This window comes from Pleurodeles waltl, chromosome 1_2, assembly GCF_031143425.1.
Source record: "Pleurodeles waltl isolate 20211129_DDA chromosome 1_2, aPleWal1.hap1.20221129, whole genome shotgun sequence".
Classification (NCBI taxonomy): domain Eukaryota; kingdom Metazoa; phylum Chordata; class Amphibia; order Caudata; family Salamandridae; genus Pleurodeles; species Pleurodeles waltl.
Genome location: NC_090437.1, coordinates 1135462994 through 1135485427, shown reverse-complemented (window position 1 = coordinate 1135485427; position 22434 = coordinate 1135462994). Strand labels below are relative to the sequence as shown.

General features: G+C 44.0%; 1 protein-coding gene across 1 annotated transcript in view; it reads right to left on the bottom strand.

The window, feature by feature from the left end:
• Window positions 1-22434, bottom strand: part of RAB28 (RAB28, member RAS oncogene family) — a 625431-nt gene that overhangs the window by 42533 nt on the left and 560464 nt on the right. The window contains exon 6 of the mRNA XM_069202784.1: window positions 10156-10233. Within this exon, the coding sequence (XP_069058885.1) occupies window positions 10156-10233 (78 nt within the window). The remainder of the gene's footprint in view (window positions 1-10155; window positions 10234-22434) is intronic.

The following is a 22434-nucleotide window of genomic DNA, read 5'->3' as shown; positions in this document are numbered from 1 at the left end:
TTTACACAACTATGATGATATTTTGCTGTTTCCTATTGGAATTCCAGTCCTACATTCTTTGCCACACTATAATAACCAACATTGGATAACTGTGAACATTTCAATGAAACGCCATAATTCTACAGCCTGCACTAGAACCATCTTGAACACTTTAGAGGGCTTGCGGGTGAGCTGCATGAGCCATTAACGTTTTCTTTTTCCATTTTTTTAGGGTTACATTTTTGAAGTGCCTTCTTACCATGTTTTTTCTGTGGGTGCTCCTGCTTTTCTATGGAGTAATTTTCAAACCTTCATGCAGGTGGCTGTACAAGCCCGGCCTGTCCATCCCAGTTCTTGTAGTTTCTTTACCTGAGGTCTTATAGGAAGCATTACCTCATAATCCTCTCATCAGACTGCTCTTCATAACAGAATTTTGCAAGCAGAGGTCTTTAGTCATTTACCGGATTTCTATATGGGCAGAAGCTTGTAGTACCCACAACTAGGGCATCGACAAAAAGGACAAATCTGCATAAGTGGCAGGGAATCTCCCTTTTCCTCTGGGTTATCAGCAAGTTCACCATGTACTGGCTCAGTGAAGGACACCGAGAGCTGGTGCTGATAACTCTGAAATAGAGTCCAACAACAGTCCTAAAAAAACAAGTCCAGACTGGATTCTCCACACTCTAGAACGGGATTTATCTGCCTTGCAAGTCAGTCCTCCTCCTGCTTCTCTTATTCTGTTTCTTATCTGTTCTCTCCTGTGCGAAGATTTAAAATGAAGGTGGGGAGGTCAAGAAAGTGGGTCCCCCTACTGAATCCAGAATGTCACATCTACCTTCCACACCTACCTTTCACTTCCAGGCATATAAATCCTTTCCACAGCATTCCAGATAAAGTAAAATGACATCAAGACAGAAAACTGCAACATGTCCCTCTCTTAGAGCCAATCATTGCCAACTCGGGTCTAATTTCCTCCCTCCTAACTTCAAAGAAACCTGTGTGCTGACAAGAAATTTTGGAGCTATCATCCAGACCCTTTCCTCTGCCAGGAAAAGGCTAATTTCATGTGATAGACAGGTTGTACAACCCAAAGGGGAGCCAGCAGAATAATTAACTAGCCCAGTATGGCAGCTGAAGGCATGAAGTACATTAAGGCTAGATCACTGAAATGAATATATTACTCAACTTAGGTAAAGCTCTTTCAGGTGGACACTCTATCCAAACCACAGAGTCTTCACACACTGAGTTTTACCTGCCATGGCACTGCTTGTATGCAGATGCCAGGATGGGTCACAAAAGCAGTTCTTCTCCCAGCCTCTACATGTGAGTGCACTTGTGCGAACATGTGTCACACACAGCCTGTTCTGAGCCATTTACTCCTGTTGTACACAGCAGTTCGCCTTTTTTTTTTTTTAAAGTGATGAAGGAAACCATATTCTGACAGCTGCAGCTCAATTCCATTACTGACAAAGGGTTATAAACGGTTGAGACTCCACTAGGTAGACTCAACCACAGCAGAAATCTAAAAACCAGAAAACAAAATGGAAAACAACTGGGGACTTTTTATAGATCAGAATATGCTTTCCTTCACCAAGGCTACCCCACAAGGCTACCCATTTGAACCACCTTAAAAACTGATAGCGTTGATGGAGATAAATTAGGAGAGTGAGCTCATCCCTGATGCAATGCAGTCAAAGGAAAAAGATGGCAAATCTGCACTAAAAGGAAAACCATGGGAAGCATTCTCCCAGTCTAGTAGAAGGCCAGAAAAAGGTGCTATATTCCTTTTCTGATTTGCATGTTTACAACCTTAACTCCCCAATTTGCACGTTTACAACCTAACTCATCAACTGCTTTTTCCATCACACTGACGCATGAGATAGTATGCATGCCAAATCAAGCTGTAAAGACTATCAGATAAGAATAGGGGCGATTTAGCCCTGAAGTAGGGTTTGGTTCATTATGGTGGTTGTGGAGCCAAACAGCAACACTGAGGGGTGTATCTCTGAATTCAGGTTCCTTGAGGACTTTAAAAGACTCCGTTCTGCCACAAAGATACCCTTACCCCACATTCCCTAAGCTGATCAAATAATTGCCTAGTTAGAGAATACAAAGATCAAACTTTGATTTAAACTGAATATACTGACAGAATTCCCTAAATGAGAGGTCCAAGTGGAACTCAGTATTCTCAATACCTGATAACTGATTTCAGTTTAAAATGATACCTTTTTGGAGAACTACGACTCACCCTTCTTTTAACCAGGTCATGCATTGGTTGAAGTTGCCTCTGTTGTCTCCCTGGAAGACTTTGCTAATATTAGATTTACTTGGAAGATCCAGATGGTGCATCTAGTTATCAAATCATGTGTGCAGTAGCCTGATTATCAACACCTGTAAGGGGCATATGCCCACTAAGTTGGCAGCCGTAATGTACAGCTTCTCCAATTTAAAACTGAAGGTTTAACACACCCAGAATTAGTTGAGAACCTGAAAGGCTATTACAGCACAGTTGTAAAAAGGTATAGTGTGTTGTGGCAGTCAAGGTAAATTAACCTCCAGAAAGTAGCTACATCAAATGTACGTAGTTATAAGGCTTTTAACATTCTGAAGGAGGCTTTGTGTTCAGCACCAGTACTGACTTTATTGTGCTGACAAATGTGTTACACCGTACTATATAATCACTTTTATCTCAGTTAATGAGAACAGGTAAGCGGTAACACTCATAGATAGGCATCTGCCACAGATCGAATGATAGTGGTCCAAAAATGAAAGAGAGGCTTTTGCAGTAGTTTGGAAGTTGAAGAAGCTGAAGGCATGCAGGGTTGGAACCACAAACCTGAAGTGTTTCATGCAAATCCAATCAAAACTGTTGAGGTGGTTGATTTTCCTTAGACTGACTAGCACATACCAAATCATTTTAGAAGGAGTGCCAAAGTTATCCATCTAAGTGAGAAAAGCTTTTATGGAATTGGTTATATTTTTAACCAGGCTAAAGCTAGTGGGCTGCATGTCAGAAATATAATTTGCATAGTACATTTCCTGCTTTTTTCATTTTTAACATTTGGATATTTAAACCCTGTTGTGGACCGAGATCTGATAAGTAAGCTTTTTCTAAATGCTGTGCCTTTACTCTCACAGTTCAGGACTGCCTGCTAAGGCCATTTGTAAGGCAACTGTATAAATGCATGTCACCCTAACCTGTTGCATTTGGGTCAGTCATAGAGTTGTGTACCATCAGTATGTTTCACTACAATTCAAAATGTATGCCATTGTTTAGCATTTATATATTGCAAAACCCCCTTTAGTACGGCATTACAGCACTTTAAATAGACCAAGGATTACTTTTCCAAATTTCCATCAGAAATCTGGAGCCTGAATAGATGTGTGGAAATATAGTGTAGGTAGGGTGAAGCAACATCTCTTTGGTGGATAAGTATGTGGTTTAGAGTTTGGAAGGCCGGTATACACGTCACAAACATGACAGCTATCCTGTATGCCTTACTGTAAGTGTCAAAAGATATAGGGGGTCATTCTGACCCCGGCGGTCTAAGACCGCCGGGGCCAGGGTCGGCGGGAGCACCGCCGACAGGCCGGCAGTGCCCCGCAGGGCATTCTGACCGCGGCGGTTCGGCCGCGGTCAGAAGAGGCAAACCGGCGGTCTCCCGCCGGTTTACCGCTGCCCTTAGAATCCCCCATGGCGGCGCAGCTTGCTGCGCCGCCATGGGGGATTCTGACACCCCCTACCGCCATCCTGTTCCTGGCGGTTCGCCCGCCAGGAACAGGATGGCGGTAGGGGGTGCCGCGGGGCCCCTGGGGGCCCCTGCCGTGCCCATGCCAACGGCATGGGCACGGCAGGGGCCCCCGTAAGAGGGCCCCGAAAAGTATTTCAGTGTCTGCTAAGCAGACACTGAAATACGCGACGGGTGCAACTGCACCCGTCGCACCCCTGCAACTACGCCGGCTCAATTCTGAGCCGGCGTCCTCGTTGCAGGGGCATTTCCTCTGGTCCGGCGGGCGCTCTTTTGGAGAGCGCCCGCCGGCCCAGAGGAAATGTCTGAATGGCCGCCGCGGTTTTTTGACCGCGGTGCGGTCATTCAGCGGCGGTACCCTGGCGGACGGCCTCCGCCGTCCGCCAGGGTCAGAATGAGGCCCATAATGCACTTGTAATAAAATGGATTGGATATCTTGTAATAAGAGGGATTGGACATCTATCACATTTGTGATGGAGTAACCCATCCGTCAAAGTTTAAACTAGGCCCTTTGTTATGTTGTAGGTACGAAGTATGATGCCGGAGAGTTGCACAAAGGTTGTTTAAATATTTTCCTGTTTGTTACATATCCCTGTTGCCAGTGGCTGTGTGTGTTAGGCAGCTTGGGCAAGCATGTGCCATTGAGTGCTATGATAAGAAGTGAAGTGCATATTTGGGCATGGTTGCATGCATGATCAATGTTCCACCATTCTGTGTTCACTTTCAGGAAGGGTGTGTTGCATGAATATTGTTATTTTGGAATGAATAATACTGAACTAAGTGATATTTTGATGCTGTCCGGTCATGTATTTAGCATTCTGTGTAATGAGTTCTGTAGCTTGTTAATAGGTGTTTGATTAGGTACCTATACATTTGAAAATATGCTCATGCCTACTAAAGTGACATAGCTCGGCTTTGTTGGATGTGAGTGTGATGTTGTCAAAGATGTGTTGATGGAAGCACTACATGGCTGCCTTTGACACCGTCTGTCACCGCACCCTAATCACCCGCCTCCGCTCCACCGGGATCCAAGACCAGGCCCTGGACTGGATCGCCTCCTTCCTCGTAAACCGCTCCCAAAGAGTCTACCTCCCTCCGTTTCGCTCAGAACCCACTGAGATCATCTGCGGCGTACCTCAAGGCTCATCACTCAGCCCGACACTCTTCAATGTCTACATGAGCCCCCTCGCTAACATCGTACGCAAGCACGACATCATCATCACCTCCTACGCCGACGACACCCAACTTATACTCTCCCTCACCAAGGACCCCGCCAGCGCCAAGACCAACCTACAAGAGGGTATGAAGGACGTCGCAGATTGGATGAGGCTCAGCCGCCTAAAGCTGAACTCTGAAAAAACTGAAGTCCTCAACCGCGGCAACACCCCGTCCGCCTGGGACGACTCCTGGTGGCCCACGGCCCTCGGCACCGCACCGACCCCCGCAGACCACGCCCGCAACCTCGGCTTCATCTTGGACCCCCTTCTCACCATGACCAAGCAAGTCAACGCCGTGTCCTCCGCCTGCTTCCTCACCCTCCGCATGCTCCGCAAGATCTTCCGCTGGATCCCCGCCGACACCAGAAAAACCGTGACCCACGCCCTCGTCACGAGCCGCCTGGACTACGGCAACACCCTCTACGCTGGGACCACCGCCAAACTCAAAAATCGCCTGCAACGCATTCAAACCGCCTCAGCCCGCCTCATCCTCGACGTACCCCGCAACAGCCACATCTCCGCACACCTGAGACACCTGCATTGGCTCCCAGTCAGCAAAAGGATCACCTTCCGACTTCTCACCCACGCACACAAAGCCCTCCACGACAAGGGACCGGAATACCTCAACAGACGGCTTAACTTCTACGTCCCCACCCGCCCCCTCCGCTCCTCTGGCCTCGCACTCGCCGCCGTCCCTCGCATCCGACGCTCCACGGCGGGTGGGAGATCTTTCTCCTTCCTGGCGGCCAAGACCTGGAACTCCCTCCCCACCAGCCTCAGGACCACCCAGGACCACTCCGCTTTCCGGAGACTCCTAAAGACCTGGCTGTTCGAGCAGCGATAACCACCCCCTTTGTCCCTAGCGCCTTGAGACCCGCACGGGTGAGTAGCGCGCTTTATAAATGCTAATGATAAATGCTAATGATTTGACATGTCACATCCTAGATGCCATTAGAGGTAGGTGCGAAATCAGCATATTCATCTATGTTGCATATCTATTTACTGTTGAGGGTTTACAGAGTAGGATAATTAAGTGTTGAGTTATGGCAAGGAGTTGTAGCTTGACAAGTTCCTATTTCCACTGCCTGATAAAAGGGAGGGCAGGTAGACCGTTGGTACTAGCTTCTGTGTCCAAGTCCATTGCTATGGTTGCAATGGTGTGGTGGTCCCTCTTTCATACACTGCAGCCCATGGAGAACAGGAGGCATCTTGACCCTCAACAGACACTGTTGACGGACGCACACTAGATTGGTACCATATGGACCAATTAGTAACCTGAACCAATGGGAATCCATAGTGCCATTTGGTCAGTGCTTTTTTTAAACTTTCTATTTAGTTATTTAATTGCCCTAAATAGGAACAGAAGGCTTGAACTTAAAAAATTCACTGTCACAATACATCCCAGGTACAGCACACAGAAGGACATCTTGTAAATCAGAGGTTTGCCCATGAACTACACTGTTTAGTAAGCACAACAGCAAAAAAGGCAGACCACACAGGGAAGACATTCATCATTCAATGATCCCCAACAACCTCCCAGGGCTGACATTCGGCCTAATATATTGTGCAGCACAAACTAGTATATTATGTCAGCATCTACTGGCCCATCCCCGTTATTTACTGTAACCAAGCTATTCAACTTAATCCACCCCACCCCACTGGTGCTAAGTATGTCTCCTACAAATTCTGGTTCTCTTTTGACCATCTTCAGGCAGATTTGGCTGCTGTTGCTGGGTTAGTGGTAATCTATGTGTGCCAAAAGCTTAATTGCTCAGCCCAGCAATTTTATCTGTAGGCCCATGAACAAGTTGCAAATTTAAAATATAATCTGTCAGTGACAGAGGCCATAAGGCCAAACAGGCTATTGCTTCACGTGTGCCCTGGTGTTATGCATTTCTCCACAATTCAAATATGCTGTTTATATTTATAACAGTACAATCTGGGTCACAACACAAAAATACATCTTTACAGATATTGGATATTGGTACTGCTAATAATATTTTTTTTCTTCTATTTTAGGGTTTGTGTATGATTATTTTTTTAATTATATGGCATTTTCTTATCAATTCCTTTGATGTAATAATTATTAAATATCCATGTTGGAAGTGGCGCTTTCTGCAAGGTTATCCCCAAACGTTTCGTCTTTTTTCTCCTATTTTTCTGACCCTCTTTGTGGTGGATTTAGGACTCTGGGCACTTTTTCACTGCTGAATAGTGCTAAAGTGCATGTGCTCTCTCCTCTAAAACTTGGTATGATTGGCTTACACCTGTTTAGCACATTTCATTTACCTGTAAGTCCCTTGTAAAGTGGTGTACCATATGTCCAGGGCCTGTGAATTAAATGCTACTAGTGGGCCTGCAGCTCTGATTGCGCCACCCACAGAAGTAGCCTTTCGAACTTGTCTCAGGCCTGCCAATGCAGTGCCTGCTTGCGCAGTTTACGGCCATATTGACTTGGCAATTCAAACTACTTGCCAAGGCCTAAACTCCCTTTTTACTACAATTAAGGCACCCCTAAGGTAGGCCCTAGATAGCCCTGTGTGCAGGGTGCTGGTGTGTAAAAGATAGGACATATACTTAAATGTTTTACATGTCCTAGTGGTGACAAACTATCTATTTTGGCTTCCACTACTGTGAAGGCTGCTCCTCTCATAGGTTAGCATTGGGAATTCCCTTATATATTTCTAAGTGGTAATTTCTCATCTAAAAGGAGTAGTGCGGGCATGTTTGGAATGGTATTGAGAAATCCTGCTCACTGGTGTAGTGGGATTTTACATTACTACTTTAGAAATGCCACTTTCAGAAAGTGGGCATTTCTCTGTGTTTGTAAGTCCAGTGTTTTGCAACCTGACTCCAGTTCACGTCTAGGGCAGAGTGACAGCTACACTTTGTACATACTTTCCAGACAGCCACAAAACAAAACAGGATGGTCTAGGTGTGACAGGAGAGGCATCTGCACCCATCTACATACTCACAGTATTCCTGGGCTGGGATAGAGGGAGGCAGGTGCACTTACATTTGTAGAGGCTGTGTCCCTGACTCACACAATGGGCTGATTTACCCACTACTGATGTCTGGAGCCAGGGCTGGGTTGAAAGGGGCTGTGTTACACTTGAAAAGGGTTCCTCTGAAGTTGCAACCTTGAACAAATACATTTTGGAGTATAAGTACAGGGGCTTTGACACCATGATGGTAGAGCACTTTTGCGAAGTGGGACTGAACCTCTGTCAGAAGGACTGCTGGGCTGCACCTAGGAATCACTGTACTGCTGTTCTGCTGTTGCCCTCCTGCTGGTCGGGTGGCATAAAGGGCTCACTAGATTGCTTCTCTACTTGTTGCCCTGCTGCCAGCTGCTACCTGACCTTGGATGACCCAGGTGCTACAAGGACTATCAGGAGGAACTGCCACCTACCTAGCTGGGCTGGTCTGCCTCCCTCCTCTGTGCTTCTTGAGTGACTTACAAGAAGCCCAGCGCATAGGGAGTGCTGTTTTCATGCTCCTTGGCTCTGTTAATCTAGCGCATGGGGAATGCCTTGTGTCTTTCTTTTGGCTGTGTCCTCCTCTAAGTGTTCCTGGGCTTGGTGGCCTGCCCGGGGTTCTACCAAGTGTATGGTGATGCTGCCCAAACCTGAAGGAGCACTGCTGGAGCAGGACAGAGCATAGCAGGCGCTTTTGTGGTAGCCAGCACGTGCCGAACGCTGCACCAACTCCTGTCATGCAGTGTTGAGGAGCGGGACAATCGGAGTGCCTGCGAAGGACCAGTGTGTTCCTCGACTGAGCCATGTTACATCAACAATACTGCGCAGCCCCTGTGCGCCTGCTGTGCCACCTTTTTTTTCCCCTGTGGGAGAGATCCACCACAACGCTTCTTTGTGCGGCCCATCCTTGATAGACGCACTGCCTAAGGTTCAGCGTGGTTTCCACTGCTGGGCGGACCCATTTTAGCAGTCGCAGCAGCCCCTGGAGGGACCCGGACATACTGCAAGCCAAATCGGCTTACTGCAGGGAAGCAGAAAGCCACCCTGCGCGCCTTCGCAGGCGGCTCCCGTTGCGGACATTACTAACAATGGTTTGGGAGACCCCCTGGAGGGTCCCGAAAATGCTGCAACATGGGCCTGAGCATTTCTGGGCAGCCGCCTCAACTAGCCATTGCCCTGCATGCCCACAGGCCATTGCTAATCCATGTGTGGGACCCCAGAGGCCTCCTCATAAAAGTTTGCAGTGTGTGCCCCCCGTGTTGGCATATACTTTGTGAGGGAACCTGGGTGCTGTGTAGGTGGCAGGATGGGGTAAACCCTCTATGGATGTTCTGATCCTGTCACTTCTACAAACTACCATGTATCGTATAGTATGTGTGCCCATGCACCCGAGTCACACATATCTCTAGTGAACACGAGCCTGACCAAGAAAATCCTGACTTAACATAACATGCTAAATATGAGCGCAGGTGAGTTATGCTCTAAGTATATTGAGGTGATTGATATTCTTGGCATTGCATGCATACATTATGAGAACCATGTTATTCTACCCTACTTCCTGTCATTTGGTCGGATGACCTATTACCTTGCACTGCCTGTACTAAATGTATGATAAGCCTGCAAAGTGTTGCCCGATGTGTAGTATACTGACCCTTGCCTCATCAAAATACCGAGTCTCAGTGTAATGATCATATTTTCTTGCACCATATTTCTGATGTATGTCGTTTGGGTTCACCTAATGTCAGGATAATGAGGACATTTCAGGGGTTACATATTATGCACAGTGCTTATGATTTATGTAATTTTGGACTCATTTGTATAACATAGAAACATATTTTTATATGACCCTGTGTGGAGTCTCTTTTGTAGTGTAGTTATTGTGTTACTGGTGTGAGTGTTTTGCAAAAATGCTTTAGACATGACCTCTGGAGATAAGCCTGCCTGTTCTGCACCAAGCTGCCAGGGGGGTGAGCACAAGTTATCTTTGGGGTGTAACTTACTTGCCTGACTAGAGTGGCGGGTTTTCCTGGCTAAGGTGCACATCCGAGCCAACCAGAAATCCTATTTCTAGCAATCCAAAATATTCATCTAAATCAACGAAAAATATATAGGCAAATAAAGCAAGATAATTACTATTTTCATAGAGGGTAAGGGAAGCAACTTCTCCATAACTTTACTTTACAAAAACATGTAAAACACTTAAACAATCTTTCCATAAATGAAGATTATCACCTGTGATTGTTCGATTTCTGCTTTGTTCAGTTTGATGCCAAGAATATCAGCTGCAACTCTCTGAAAACATAAAAAGACCTACAAAAAGAAAATCCACACAATTACAATTCAATATTTTGCATTAATTTTCAAAATTATTTGAAAAGACGCGCATTAACTAGTGATGCCTAGAAGGAAGCTTGCCCTTCAAAGTTTTCCACAACTGATTCACTTAAATGAGAGACAGTATCACGAAGAACTGTCAGGGATGTGGAATTCCTATGCCCAACGCCCGGGACATCTTGTTTGGGGTCAAGGGCAACAAGTTTTTATGTTTACTTTGTCCTTGGGACAAGTAGGCCCAACCCTCTGCAGCACAAACCCTTTGGCTGCTTGTTTACAGAGAGTGGAACTCTCTGCAGTTGAGGTAATGTGTTTCCAGAAGATAATGCTGTTCGAACTTGTATTTATGGTTCATTATTTGAAAGCCTTCATTATTAGGGTGAGTGCTGTAAATAAATGTTTTAAGGTCACACTTCACTACTGACGTTGGTTCCAGTACAAAAAAAAAAACGTGTATACACATGTTTGAAAAGTTTAGGCTATGAGGCTAAGTATAATGCTCCCAGAATGCTCTCTGATTAGATGCAAATGAAGTGTCATTTAGTAAAATGTGTTGATGCATGCTAGTATTTCCCAAAAATATTTCTAATGGAAAATCAGTGTAACCATTTTCAACACGAATATGGGAAGCATGAAAATAAACAAACACTGACAAAGCCAACTGGTCTGACATATTTTTATAAGTCTTTTAGTTTCATCAATGCTTGTCTTGTTTTGACATGGCTTTTGTAACACTTTATTGTTGTGAGAGCTACCAGGCCCTCAACATTGTAACAAACACAGGCAAAACCCCCCCAAAACGTTTTTGAACTCTAAAAGCACACGTTGCAACCAGTGGCATAACAAAGGCCCCGCAGCCGCCCTCCAGGCGGCCCCTTCAGCACAGCACCTGCCCTGAGTGAGTCTGGAGAGGGGGCTCCTCCATGTTCTTTGCAAAGGGGCACCCTCCAGTTTCGTTACGTCACTGATTGCCACTGTAGTTCCTGACACTGAACAAAACTACTTTGTGTGCCAATATGCTCCTTGTGGAAGAGCAGAATGCGATCACTCACAGTAAAGCCAGCCGAAAGAGAGAGAAATAGAAGTTTAATAAAAACAAAATGTCTTTGTTAACACCAGACCTAATTAGGGACCAAGACCCACATGTAGGTAGCTTTTTGCATGTCGCAAACAGCGACTTTCGCTGTTTGCGACGTGCAAAAAGCACATTGCGATGCACAAACCCAGTTTTGCGATTCAGTAACCTGGTTACCGAATCGCAAAAGGGGTTTGCGACTCGCAATTAGGAAGGTTGTGTTCCCTTCTTAATTGCGACTCGCAGTGCAATGTAGGATTGTTTTGTGACCGCGAACGCGGGCGCAAACCAATCGCAGTTAGCACCCATTTCAAATGGGTGCTAACACTTTCGCAAAAGGGAAGGGGTCCCCAGGGGACCCCTTCCCCATTGTGAATGTCACTGTAAACATTTTTTCACAGCAGGCAGTGGTCCTGCGGACCACTGCCTGCTCTGAAAAAATGAAATGAAAACGTTTCATTTTTCGTTTTTGTAATGCAACTCGTTTTCCTTTAAGGAAGCAGTCACAGACATGGTGGTCTGCTGTCTCCAGCAGGCCACCATTCCTGTGAGGGCCGCTATTCCAAGGGGTCGCAAATTGCGACCCACCTCATGATTATTCACTAGGTGGGCATTTGCGAAGCCCTTGCGAATCACAGATGGTGTCAGGGACACCATCCTACATTCGGATTTGCGACTCACAAATTGTGAGTCGCTCTGACTCGCACTTTGCGGGTCGCAAATCTGAACTTACCTACATGTGGCCCCAAATTCTTAAAGAAAAAAACAAAAGTGCACCCATGGTATATGTCGTACCCCTATAAAATATTTGTGAACTGTATTTTAGCATGGGTTAATACGCATGTGTAGATTTGCTCATGTGAAAATCTATTGATCATTTCCAAGTTCATTTTCCCTCCGGCCACTTTCTTCCCAACCCTGGAAGAAGTTCTAATTCTGCCATTGTCAGGAGTAAATGTCCAACCTTTCTTATTATGGGAAAATATTAGAGAGAAGCTGGTGAAAATCTTTAAAACATGCAGATTAGTAGGTTTGCAGACTCAAAGGCATTCCAGCCATGGAACTATTGCTTACTGCTTCCTCCAGCCCCAGTATGCAGATCTGCAGAAAGGTGGCAAAATAAGGAAATTTCTACAGTAGGGATTGAAACTGCAAGTATTCAAGCCCTACTATGGTAGTAGCCCTGGCATAATCAGAGAGGCTATTATCAGAGCTCTTACATAATGAGATTGCTGCCATAATTTGTCGCCACACTACATGGCACCAAAGGGACAAGTAGATCTTTTTACAGGGCAAGTAGATTTGAGAAGCAACCTGTCCCCTGGACAAGTAGATATTTTAATAAATTCCGCACCCCTGACTCTGTAGATTTTGTGTAGTGGGGTGCAAAGATTTTATTTTATCTGTTTAAATATTGCGAACATGTTTTTGCCGATCCAGAAGTTCTCAAAGTTCCATAGTTGCTTTTGTTCTGACTATTGCTACAGAACAGTAACTCAAAGTCAATCCAGTCAAGACAGAAAACAATGCCGCCTTCTAAGCATGTTTGCCTTTCCGGAATTTGTCCATGCACTATGCAAATGTATGCAGAATTTATCTCTGTAGATTTAGCTTTAGAGACACAATTTATCATAAATGTCAAGATTTCCAAGCGAAGGTGGGAGATAATAAAACTATGCAACTTCATAAACTTCCAAAGATTTCCACAGGATTTTGCAAAGGTTACAAAAAAGCTTCACACAGTGGTATTTTTTCAATGTTCATAAAGTATTCAAGACTAACATAAAGACTAAAATCGGCGTTTAAGGATAGTCTATTTGAACAATGATGAACAAGACAGGTAAAACCAGTATGGTAATACTGCACGATTACATTTCAGGTTATACTTGGCCCCCAATATAAATAGATAAAAGCAGACTTAAGGTCACAAATTAAACAGAGGTATGAACTGGTACATCATCATATAGTAGTATGATTTATCATGGTCTTTTGTGTTTCATCCGTTGTCTTACTTCACATTACCACTTACCTAAAAAACAGACAAAACTGTAGAGAACCTTCATGCAACGTATTGGCTCAATTCAAACAAAACCACAGCTTTTGGATTTTTTGAGTCTACAATAGCAACTCCTTTTAGCACAGTTTCTGTTAAAGTTTTAATGGCATAACAGTACAAAATATCACAAACCTGCTGACTTGGTACATTACTCTAAAATAGGACAAAAAATGAGGAGTGAGGGGTTTAAAGGAGAGAAGGGCCAAGGTGGACACTTGTGGGATGGCAGAGTGCCACAAAAGGCTGTACATTATGTTGGAAAACAGCAAAAATGCCCCATTTTACATCAGTGGACGGTGGGGAGAGAGGTCGCAGATGACCAAGTTCTAGCTTGTTCCATCATGCATCCAACATGGTTCACGTTTGTTTTTTTAATTTGAGCATTTTATTAGCCAACAATGCAGTCATTTATTGTGGAAATAATTCAGACCTTCAGCCGCTATAGGCCCAGCAGATGGGAGGCTACCCATTTCCAACAACAGGCTAGCTTTGGTCTACCTGCTAAAAAACATGAGCTGCCACATAGTAGAATGCACTGGATACACCCTATCTTCTCCCAAATAGCCCAGAAAATGCACCACTGGATTAACTGGGAGAGCGATTCAATGTCAGGAGGCGAGGGTTATTTTTTCTCTTTAGTTCTCATTTACTGATTATAAAAACAGCAGTCCCCATTAGACTTACAAAGTACTACGCCCCCCATGAATCATTAGGGAAAACATGTAGCCCATCGCAATCAAGAGGAATCATCACATTGGTATAAATGTCCTTATTCTTATGGCCCTCATTTAACTAAGCGCTTCCTTCAGTTTAGAGTAGGTCTTCTTTTTTCTAAACTAGGGACGTTCCAGCAGGAGGGTGTCAGCAGTCTTTTGGAAGTGGTTGCCTCCTAACATCCTGAGTTTTTGAGTAAGGGACATTGCTGAGTCTTAGGGCATAACTTTGCACGTCAGGCACGCTATCTTCAGGTAAGCCAATGGAGACAGAAGGTGTGATATGGTCAAAACGTCTTGTTTATGTAATCAATCTTGTTGTGGCAATTAGGGTTGCCTAGATTGCTATTGTTTGTGATTGTTCATGATTTTGGTGATTCCATTAGGATCTCATAGCCATAGTCAAGTGTGGTTAAGGCTAGGGACTGATGTCCAGGGTTATTCCCAGGGATTTCGTTGACTCAATGATGACAGGCTTGCAGTTGAGAGCATTTAGTTGTTTGATCCATTTCATTATGGGCACGGGGAGGAGGGAGCTGTGGGTTGGGGAATAGTAGGAATTTTGTTTTAATGGAGTTCAGTTTGAGATGATTTTGCAAGGTTTGGGTTGTCAGTAGAGTGTTGTTGAGTTTGATGATGTCCTCCAGGGACGAGATCTTTAAATAAAGCTGGGTGTCATCTGCACACATTTGGTATCCAAGGTTCGCTTGCTTGAGGCTCTTTCTCAGTGGTTCAATGTATAGGTTAAAGAGTGTGAGGGAGATGGTAGATCCTTGTGGGACATCCAGTCTACCTGGAGATGCTTCAGACAGTGAGGTACCCAATTTAATATGGGGTGAACGATTTTGCTGAAAAGAGGCGAACCAATTTACACCATATCCTGCATTCAAGTAAGCTTAGGAGGCAACTATAACTGACCCTGTTGAATGTTGAAAAGAGGTTGAGAAGGATGAGTAAGGAGGATTCGTTTTGGTCAAGGATTTTGAGTGTATCGTCAAAGTTGTGTACTATCGCTGTTTCAGTACTGTGTCCTGTTCTGAATCTGTTGAGAAATTTGAATTGCTCAATGTGCTGGCAGAGTTAGTTGTTTACACATCTTACAAATAGTTTAACAAGGAACGGGATATTTGACACTTGTCAAAAATTATTTAGATCTGGCAGGTGTTCCTCTGATTTCTTCAGGAACGGCATCACCTGCCCCTGGTACTGTGCCTTGGCTTAACAACCTTTGTCCAGAGAGGGGAGAAAAGTTGACTGAGGTCCTTCATATTTGCAGAGGGGATTAGGTTAGTTAAATGTGAGGAAGGTTTCATTAATGCTATATTCTTAAGGATCTCCTCTTTCTTGAGGGTTTTTGCTGTATGTCTTTATGTCTTTTCTGTGGTGACATATAATTGGTGCAGTTATTCATGACAACACACCCACCTTCTCTGGGTGTTTCTCCTGTCAGGTCACGTTTGGGTGGGTGTATTTTATTGTTACAGAGGCCGTGGTTCCTCCTGCTGACCAGCATGTAGAACAGGAGGTCAGCAGCTCTGAATACCTCAATGTTAAATATTTCTGATTTCCTCACTATCAAATATCATAGCGACCCATCAGCATGCACAGTTCAATTAGGACGATCGGGTTTCTGCTCCACAGTGTCTAAATTAGGAGTTTCATAGAGCGTTTTCATTTCTGTGCTGTATTTTATTTCTAGCACTCTGGGTCTTACCAGATTTGGCTGCCTGTAAGGGAACACCCATTTGGGGATTTTTCTTTTCAGATAAGGGGCTTACTAAAAGCTCTGGGCAGTACTCCTAGCATGTGCCCCCTCCCCCTGTAACCTCAAACCTTTTTGTACCCCCAGATTTTAAGGTCTTTTGCACTTCGCATGCTGGTAACAATTATCTTACACCCATTTTGATATCTTCAACCTATTATGTAACAAGAGGATAACAACCTCTACGAGGAGGAAGGAGGGAATTTTATCCCTTGGGATGAGACTATTACCAAGGTGGCAGATGCCTCTACTGAGGAAGAGGTGAAAATAGCCCTGGGCCTCTTTGGGAAGAAACTTATACCTTGGGCTGCAGCCCTGCCTGAACGCCTATCTGGGAGTGAAGTGGTGTTCCATCCTTGAGACAGATAAACCCAGAGGCCTGGAGAACCAGAATCCCACGAAGGCCAAAAGGAAGTGGAAGGACCTGAATGGGCATGATGCCGTTCTACTACTCAAAGAAGCCTTCCTGGGCTGGTTGAAAAGTACAGAAGAATGTAAAACAGGCAGGTTTAAACCCCCTCAGGAGATTCCCTTGGGGATGATTCAGGGCATGATCTCAACCACTTTTTCCCCAAGATGGCAAGGAAGGGAGACTCCAGTCCCCTAGGGACATTGACAGGGAGCTGAATGCCCGTAGACCTTGGTGTCCTTCGCCCGCCCCTTAAAGACCGGATTTGCTTGGCCCTGACCCCATTTATTAACTCCTTTCTTCTGCCTGGTCCCCTGCCAGGCTTAGAAAATATTTGGACCAAGAAGTCAGAGCTCGTTTGGAGGCAGAACGCCCCAGACCTACTCTTGTAGGTAAGGTGGCGGAGATACCAGAAATCTATTCCAAGATGGCAAATTTATTTGCAAATTTGTCGAAGACCTCATGAAGAGTATAGACAATTTCTGGCAAGCCTGCCAGGATAAGTTTCTAGATGTCACTGAGCCCCTGACTAAGAACCTGGATATGGTAGAGGAAGCAATAGAATTAGGCTCTCTGATGTCACCTAAAATTCTAACAGAATGGGTGAAAAGGGCCATTATACGTTTGAGCAATGCCAACATTACCATCTCTATTGAGAGGTGTAGACAATTACTGATCAAGGTGGACAATAAGCTGGGCGATTTAGCTACTTCAGAAGCTGAACCAATAGCAGAAGGAGGCCTCTTCGGGGACCTGTTCATGAAGGAGGTTTCTTTTGGCAGAAGGTTTCTTGAGGGGCCATTCGAGGAAGGGGGATGCTTTGGGGCCAAAGGCTCTCAAAGATGTCAATTTAATTACAGTGGGAACTGGCAGGACTGTAACCACTTCTGCTTCCACTTCCCATCTAGGGGAACTAACAGAGGACGGAGCGCCACAGGTTCATTCAGGGGCCACAACACCTCTAGCTCTCGATACTCTAGTAAGTCTAATCCCTTCTTCCTATGTGAGGATAGGCGGGAGGCTGGCAATGCTTTTTTCACAATTGGCAGAGACTAGTAAATGGTGCTTAGATCCTCCCATTCATCACAGGTTTTCAACTGGAATTTTACAGCTTGATAATGGTAATGGATGAGACTGAAATTCATAATTTTTTTACACAAGCACTCTACACTAATTGACCAGTAGAGAGAGGCACTGGTGCAGAAAGGGAAGGCGGTTCACACAGTTCCTCACCGCAGAGGCTTGATCAGCAATATTTTGTGGCTCAGAAAAAGGACAAGAGTTTCAGTGCAGTGATAAACCTCAGAGACTTTGAATGGGTGGTTTTGCAGTCAGGGTTAGATTGGATGGCTCAGATGCAATTAAAGGACACGTATTGGAGGTTCCTGCAAATCCAATGGAAAGGAAGGATTTATGAGTTCACAGCTCCACCCTTGGCCTGTTGTCAGCATGGTTGTGTGTCACAAACATCGTGACACCTGTAATGAAATTCCTCTGAGAGAGAGCTATGTAAGGTTGGTTGTTTGCCTCAAAAGCATTCTCCTGTTGTATCAATGTCCTCAAAGACTGACTGACCATCTTCAATCGACGGTATCTCAGTTTTGTGGTTACACAGGAGAAATCATTACCCCGACTGGTTCAGTCCATCCAATGCCTGGGGCTTGTGGTGGATTTGGTCTCGGTCATCTTCAAACTACCAACTTCAAAAAAGAGGAATATCCAGAAGGAAATGCAACAGGTCTTACCCAAAACCACAATATTGCTAAGGCACATAGATTCACTTAATGGGGTTCTTGGCCTGTTCCATCCAGGCCATATTTCCAAGTATGCGATACTACTGAGCATTGCAAGGCCTGTGGACGGCTCATCTCAGAAGAGTTTTCAATTATTCAAAACTAGTGGAGCGGTCGGATGACACTTGGGAAGAAATCCACTGGTGGTTTCAATGCATGCAAGTCTGGAAAGGCAGAGGAATTTTCAGGTCATCACCAGATCTGATCATCAAATTGGTTGTTAGGAGGTCAGACCGGGGAACCAGCTCTGGAGATTGGTCCACAGGAGGACAAATGGTCAGAGGAGAAATTTGGTTTACACATAAACTGCCTGGAGTTAATTGTGGGATAGTTTGTTGTTAAATGTAGGACAAAGGAATGGGTGAAGTGTTGCGTCCTCCTCAGAATGGACAATGTTTCAACAGTGCAATTCATAAACCACCTGAGGGTGGCACCCTCTCCATCCTCCTCCTAGAAATGACTACGACTTTTAGCATTTCTGCCTGAACAATCAGGTGGCAGTCACAGCAGAGTATTTGCAGGGGACTCTGAACATAACGGTGGACTAGCAATCCTGTAACTTCTCGGATCCAGTCACTCATAGAGGTTTGAGGTCCTTGTCACACAGATCTGTTTGCCTCCAGACTCGATCCTCAATTTCTGGGATACTACAGTTGGAAATCAAACCCGGATGTAACAGCTACGGATACTTTTCTGCAGCTATGGACCACTTACACCTTGTTTCCTTTTGCCGTGTATGAAGAAGTAGAGGCACAAATTGAGCAACCGAAGGAGGATGTGGTACTGGTCACCCCCGATAAGGAAGTCACAAGTTTGGTTCCAAGTTCTGATTAAACTTACTTGGGATTTACTGATCTGTCTAATCTTCCTTCAAGATCCTGTTCAATCTATCTGAAAAGGGAGTGCCATTAACTAGAAGTGTAAGGTGTGTTTTAACTTATGGCACAGAGGATTACTAGGAACGCTAAACGCTCCCAGGCCTTTCGGACCACGCTCAAGACCTTATTAGGAAAGCCTGGGCAGGTAGCACTGTTAAAAACATATATAACACTGTGTGGTCAATGGCTTTGTTTGCATGTAGAACGGGGTTTGGATCTAGTGGGGTCAGACCTTGTCCACATTTTGAACTTCCATCACAAATTGTCATTGAGGGACAATCTTAATGGTCGGTAAATGCTTTTTGTTTAGCCATTTAAGGTGGTAATGTATGCACTGATGGTGTGACAGGAAGGGGACACTAACAGTTTTGCAGATTACTCAGGTTTAGAATTTGTTTCTCTCCTGGCACAGTAATGACTTTCTTTCCAAGAAAGAACTAACATAAGTTGGAAATGCTTCTCTATTTAATCTGATGCACAGGAGTGTTTGATGTTTCGACTTTTCAGGTAGGATGCATACCCCACACAGGGTCATTTTTTCTATATATTTAGAAGAACAAAATTCAATAGCAAGTTCATTTCTTCTTCCCAAGTGAGGGACTCCCAGCAAGTTGTGTGCGGTTAAATGCATTACGGCATAGGAAGCCATGACAGAAGAATTCAGGCCTACTGGCTTAAAACAATTGCCAATTTCTATAAATAGGTCCTTTAATGCGGTACCTCTCTCATCAAAACCCAAATGGTTTAGATGGGTGATGTAGGAGGCTGGGATTGACACTGCCAGATTTGGGGCACATTCAGTAAAAGGTGCCATGACATCTTAGGCGCTTTCACTGGGTGCAAAACTGAATGAGATCATGAAGGCTGCAGACTGGTCTTCTGATTCTATCTTCAAATAATTCTACTTTAAGCCAGTACAAGGTGTGGCTCAGTGGTAATTAAGAAACTTTGAACCAGCTTAATTCTCGCATCTGGTCCTGACATAGAATACCAAATGTCCTATCTATCATAAAGGTAAGTTTTTGATTCTATTATGAGGCAAGGATTTTCCCACCACATATGATGAATATACATATCTGTCTTGGACCCAAACCAATTGACTTTTGGGTATGAATACATCCATATAATGATATTGTGAATCATTTTAGATGACAAAGTGAAAAGAAAAGTGGGCACTTAGAATAATGTCTCAGGTACTGATCAGAAGCAAGAGTGACAATGAAGAAAGCAAGGATACTGAGTTCACAGGACGAAAGAGGATGGGGACATAAGAAGAAAGACGTGCCACCGGTTGCTTTGAGCTATGTTTTTCCCTATGTTTCATGCGAAATGTACTATATTGTTAGTCTGACGACGGTAACTGTTCTTTTTGATTAATAGAACCAAAGTACAGAGAAAGCATAATGTTTGTCTGCATGTCCTTAATAGAACTGAAATCTTTCCTTCACAATAGCTATACATTTTGCATTTATGTGATGTCCTTAATGAGATTAAACAAGGCCACCCAAGAAGATCGGGTGTGTGGACATGAACACCAAATGTAAGCCATCATGTTCCTTAACTTGACAAACCTTCCAGCACACATCAGTGGCCTGAAACACGGCCTTAAGCCTAACTGGATTCAAATACCATCTGGTGAGCACCTTGAAGCCACTCTAATTATATATGGTGCAGATGGAGGCCATTGCCGCTCTTTGCCATATAATGTCCCATTCTTCCTCATCTAGATCTCTGGTCTTACAACAGCAACTCTTGAGGTTTATTTCATCATCACATTTTAGTGAGACATATCAAGATGTGTATGAATGCAATAACAGATGATTTTGTAAACATATGTCATGTGTCTTCTATAGCAAAATGAATACAGCTTTATCAAATTCGATTGAGATGTTGAGTATGGCCACATCCCTAAAAGACCAAGCACTCTGTTATAAGAGAGGTTTAGTGAAGCTGGAAATCTGCTAAGGTGGGGTGAACTTTTTTGAGCAAAATATATACATGGCATGCCAGCTGTGCATTTATAGTGGAGGAGGTAGTGGCCTACCTGGATGAGTAGACCCACATTAAGAAACAGAGAGAAAGGCACAACCTGGTCACCACACATCAAGGAAACCCTGTGAATACCTGAACATCTTATTTTCTTAACTTTTATAGCAAAATGTTTACTAAAGCCAGAACATTGGCATTCAGGACTGCAAAATATGAGAAAAGGAAGAAGATAACTAAAGAAAACTCCTAACACAATAAGTTTTAAAATCTCTCCACAACTTGGGGATGAGGAAGCAAAGGACCATTTCCCACTGTGGGCCCTTTAGACTTGAGGTATTTCCAATATGGCTAAAGCTGCAGATCACAGATTGTTGAACCGGATATAAAGTATTTCCAGATTAAACTAAAACAGTGGGCTTTTAATTGCTCATTGAGTAGAGCACAGTGCTTTAAAAAGAATATGCTTCAGGAAGAACCTCAAAACATGGCTCTTCGAATGAGACCCAGACCCACCACCAGCGCCTTGAGACCCTCACGGGTGAGTAGCTGCTCTTCACAAAAACTGATTGATTGATTGACTAGGAACCATAACCACCCATTCTTTTTAGGAAAAATCCACTACAAAGGTATAGGAACCAATACATACCAGGACGGAGGCAACAAGGAACCAATATTACAGTTGGTAACCGTACAAACTTCTATTTCCAACATGTCAGCCCAAAACACTAATATTGGTCCCTTTGTATCTATTTTAATATATCTAAACAAGTCCTGAAACAAGTGTGTTTTGTAAAGCTCTTGCTCTTGACTACATACTGAGACGATCACTTTGACTAACGATTTGAACTCACTAGATTCTTTAGGAATACTTTTTAGTAAAAAGGAATTGGTACCTGTTTAGAATAACACTGCCCTACGCAATCCCTCTTTCATACATTCACAATGACTTGCTCACCTTTGAAAATCTTTTCATCAAAGAGCATGAACATTTTTACTTGCATGACCTACACGTAAGATTTAACATCAGTAAGGAAGAAAAGGCTCCCTTACATCTCTAAGTTCCTACAACAATATCATCATAAAACTTGTTGATAAAGGCAGGGGTATTGTTATGATGGATAAGACAGGTTATGAAACTGAAGTATTTAACCAACGATAACATCTTAAATTGCCTAAGGATCCTCTGCCTGAAATCAAGCAAAGTACTCTGCTATAATAGGGGTAGCCAGCATAGAAAGACGTCTTAGTCGAAAAGAGCAGAAGTTCCTGAATTAAACACATCCTTCACCACTACCATAAATACATTACCTAAGGTATGCAAAAACAATCAGAAAGTGTACAGATTTGTTTCTAAAACTTTTTGACAATATACTCGTAAATTTATCAGAAACATCACTGATACTTTTAATACAACTGAAGCCCTCCCTTTTGACCTAGTCTGTATGTCTTGACACAATGGATACACAATCACTCCACCAATATGCCTCAAACTGAGCCCTTAC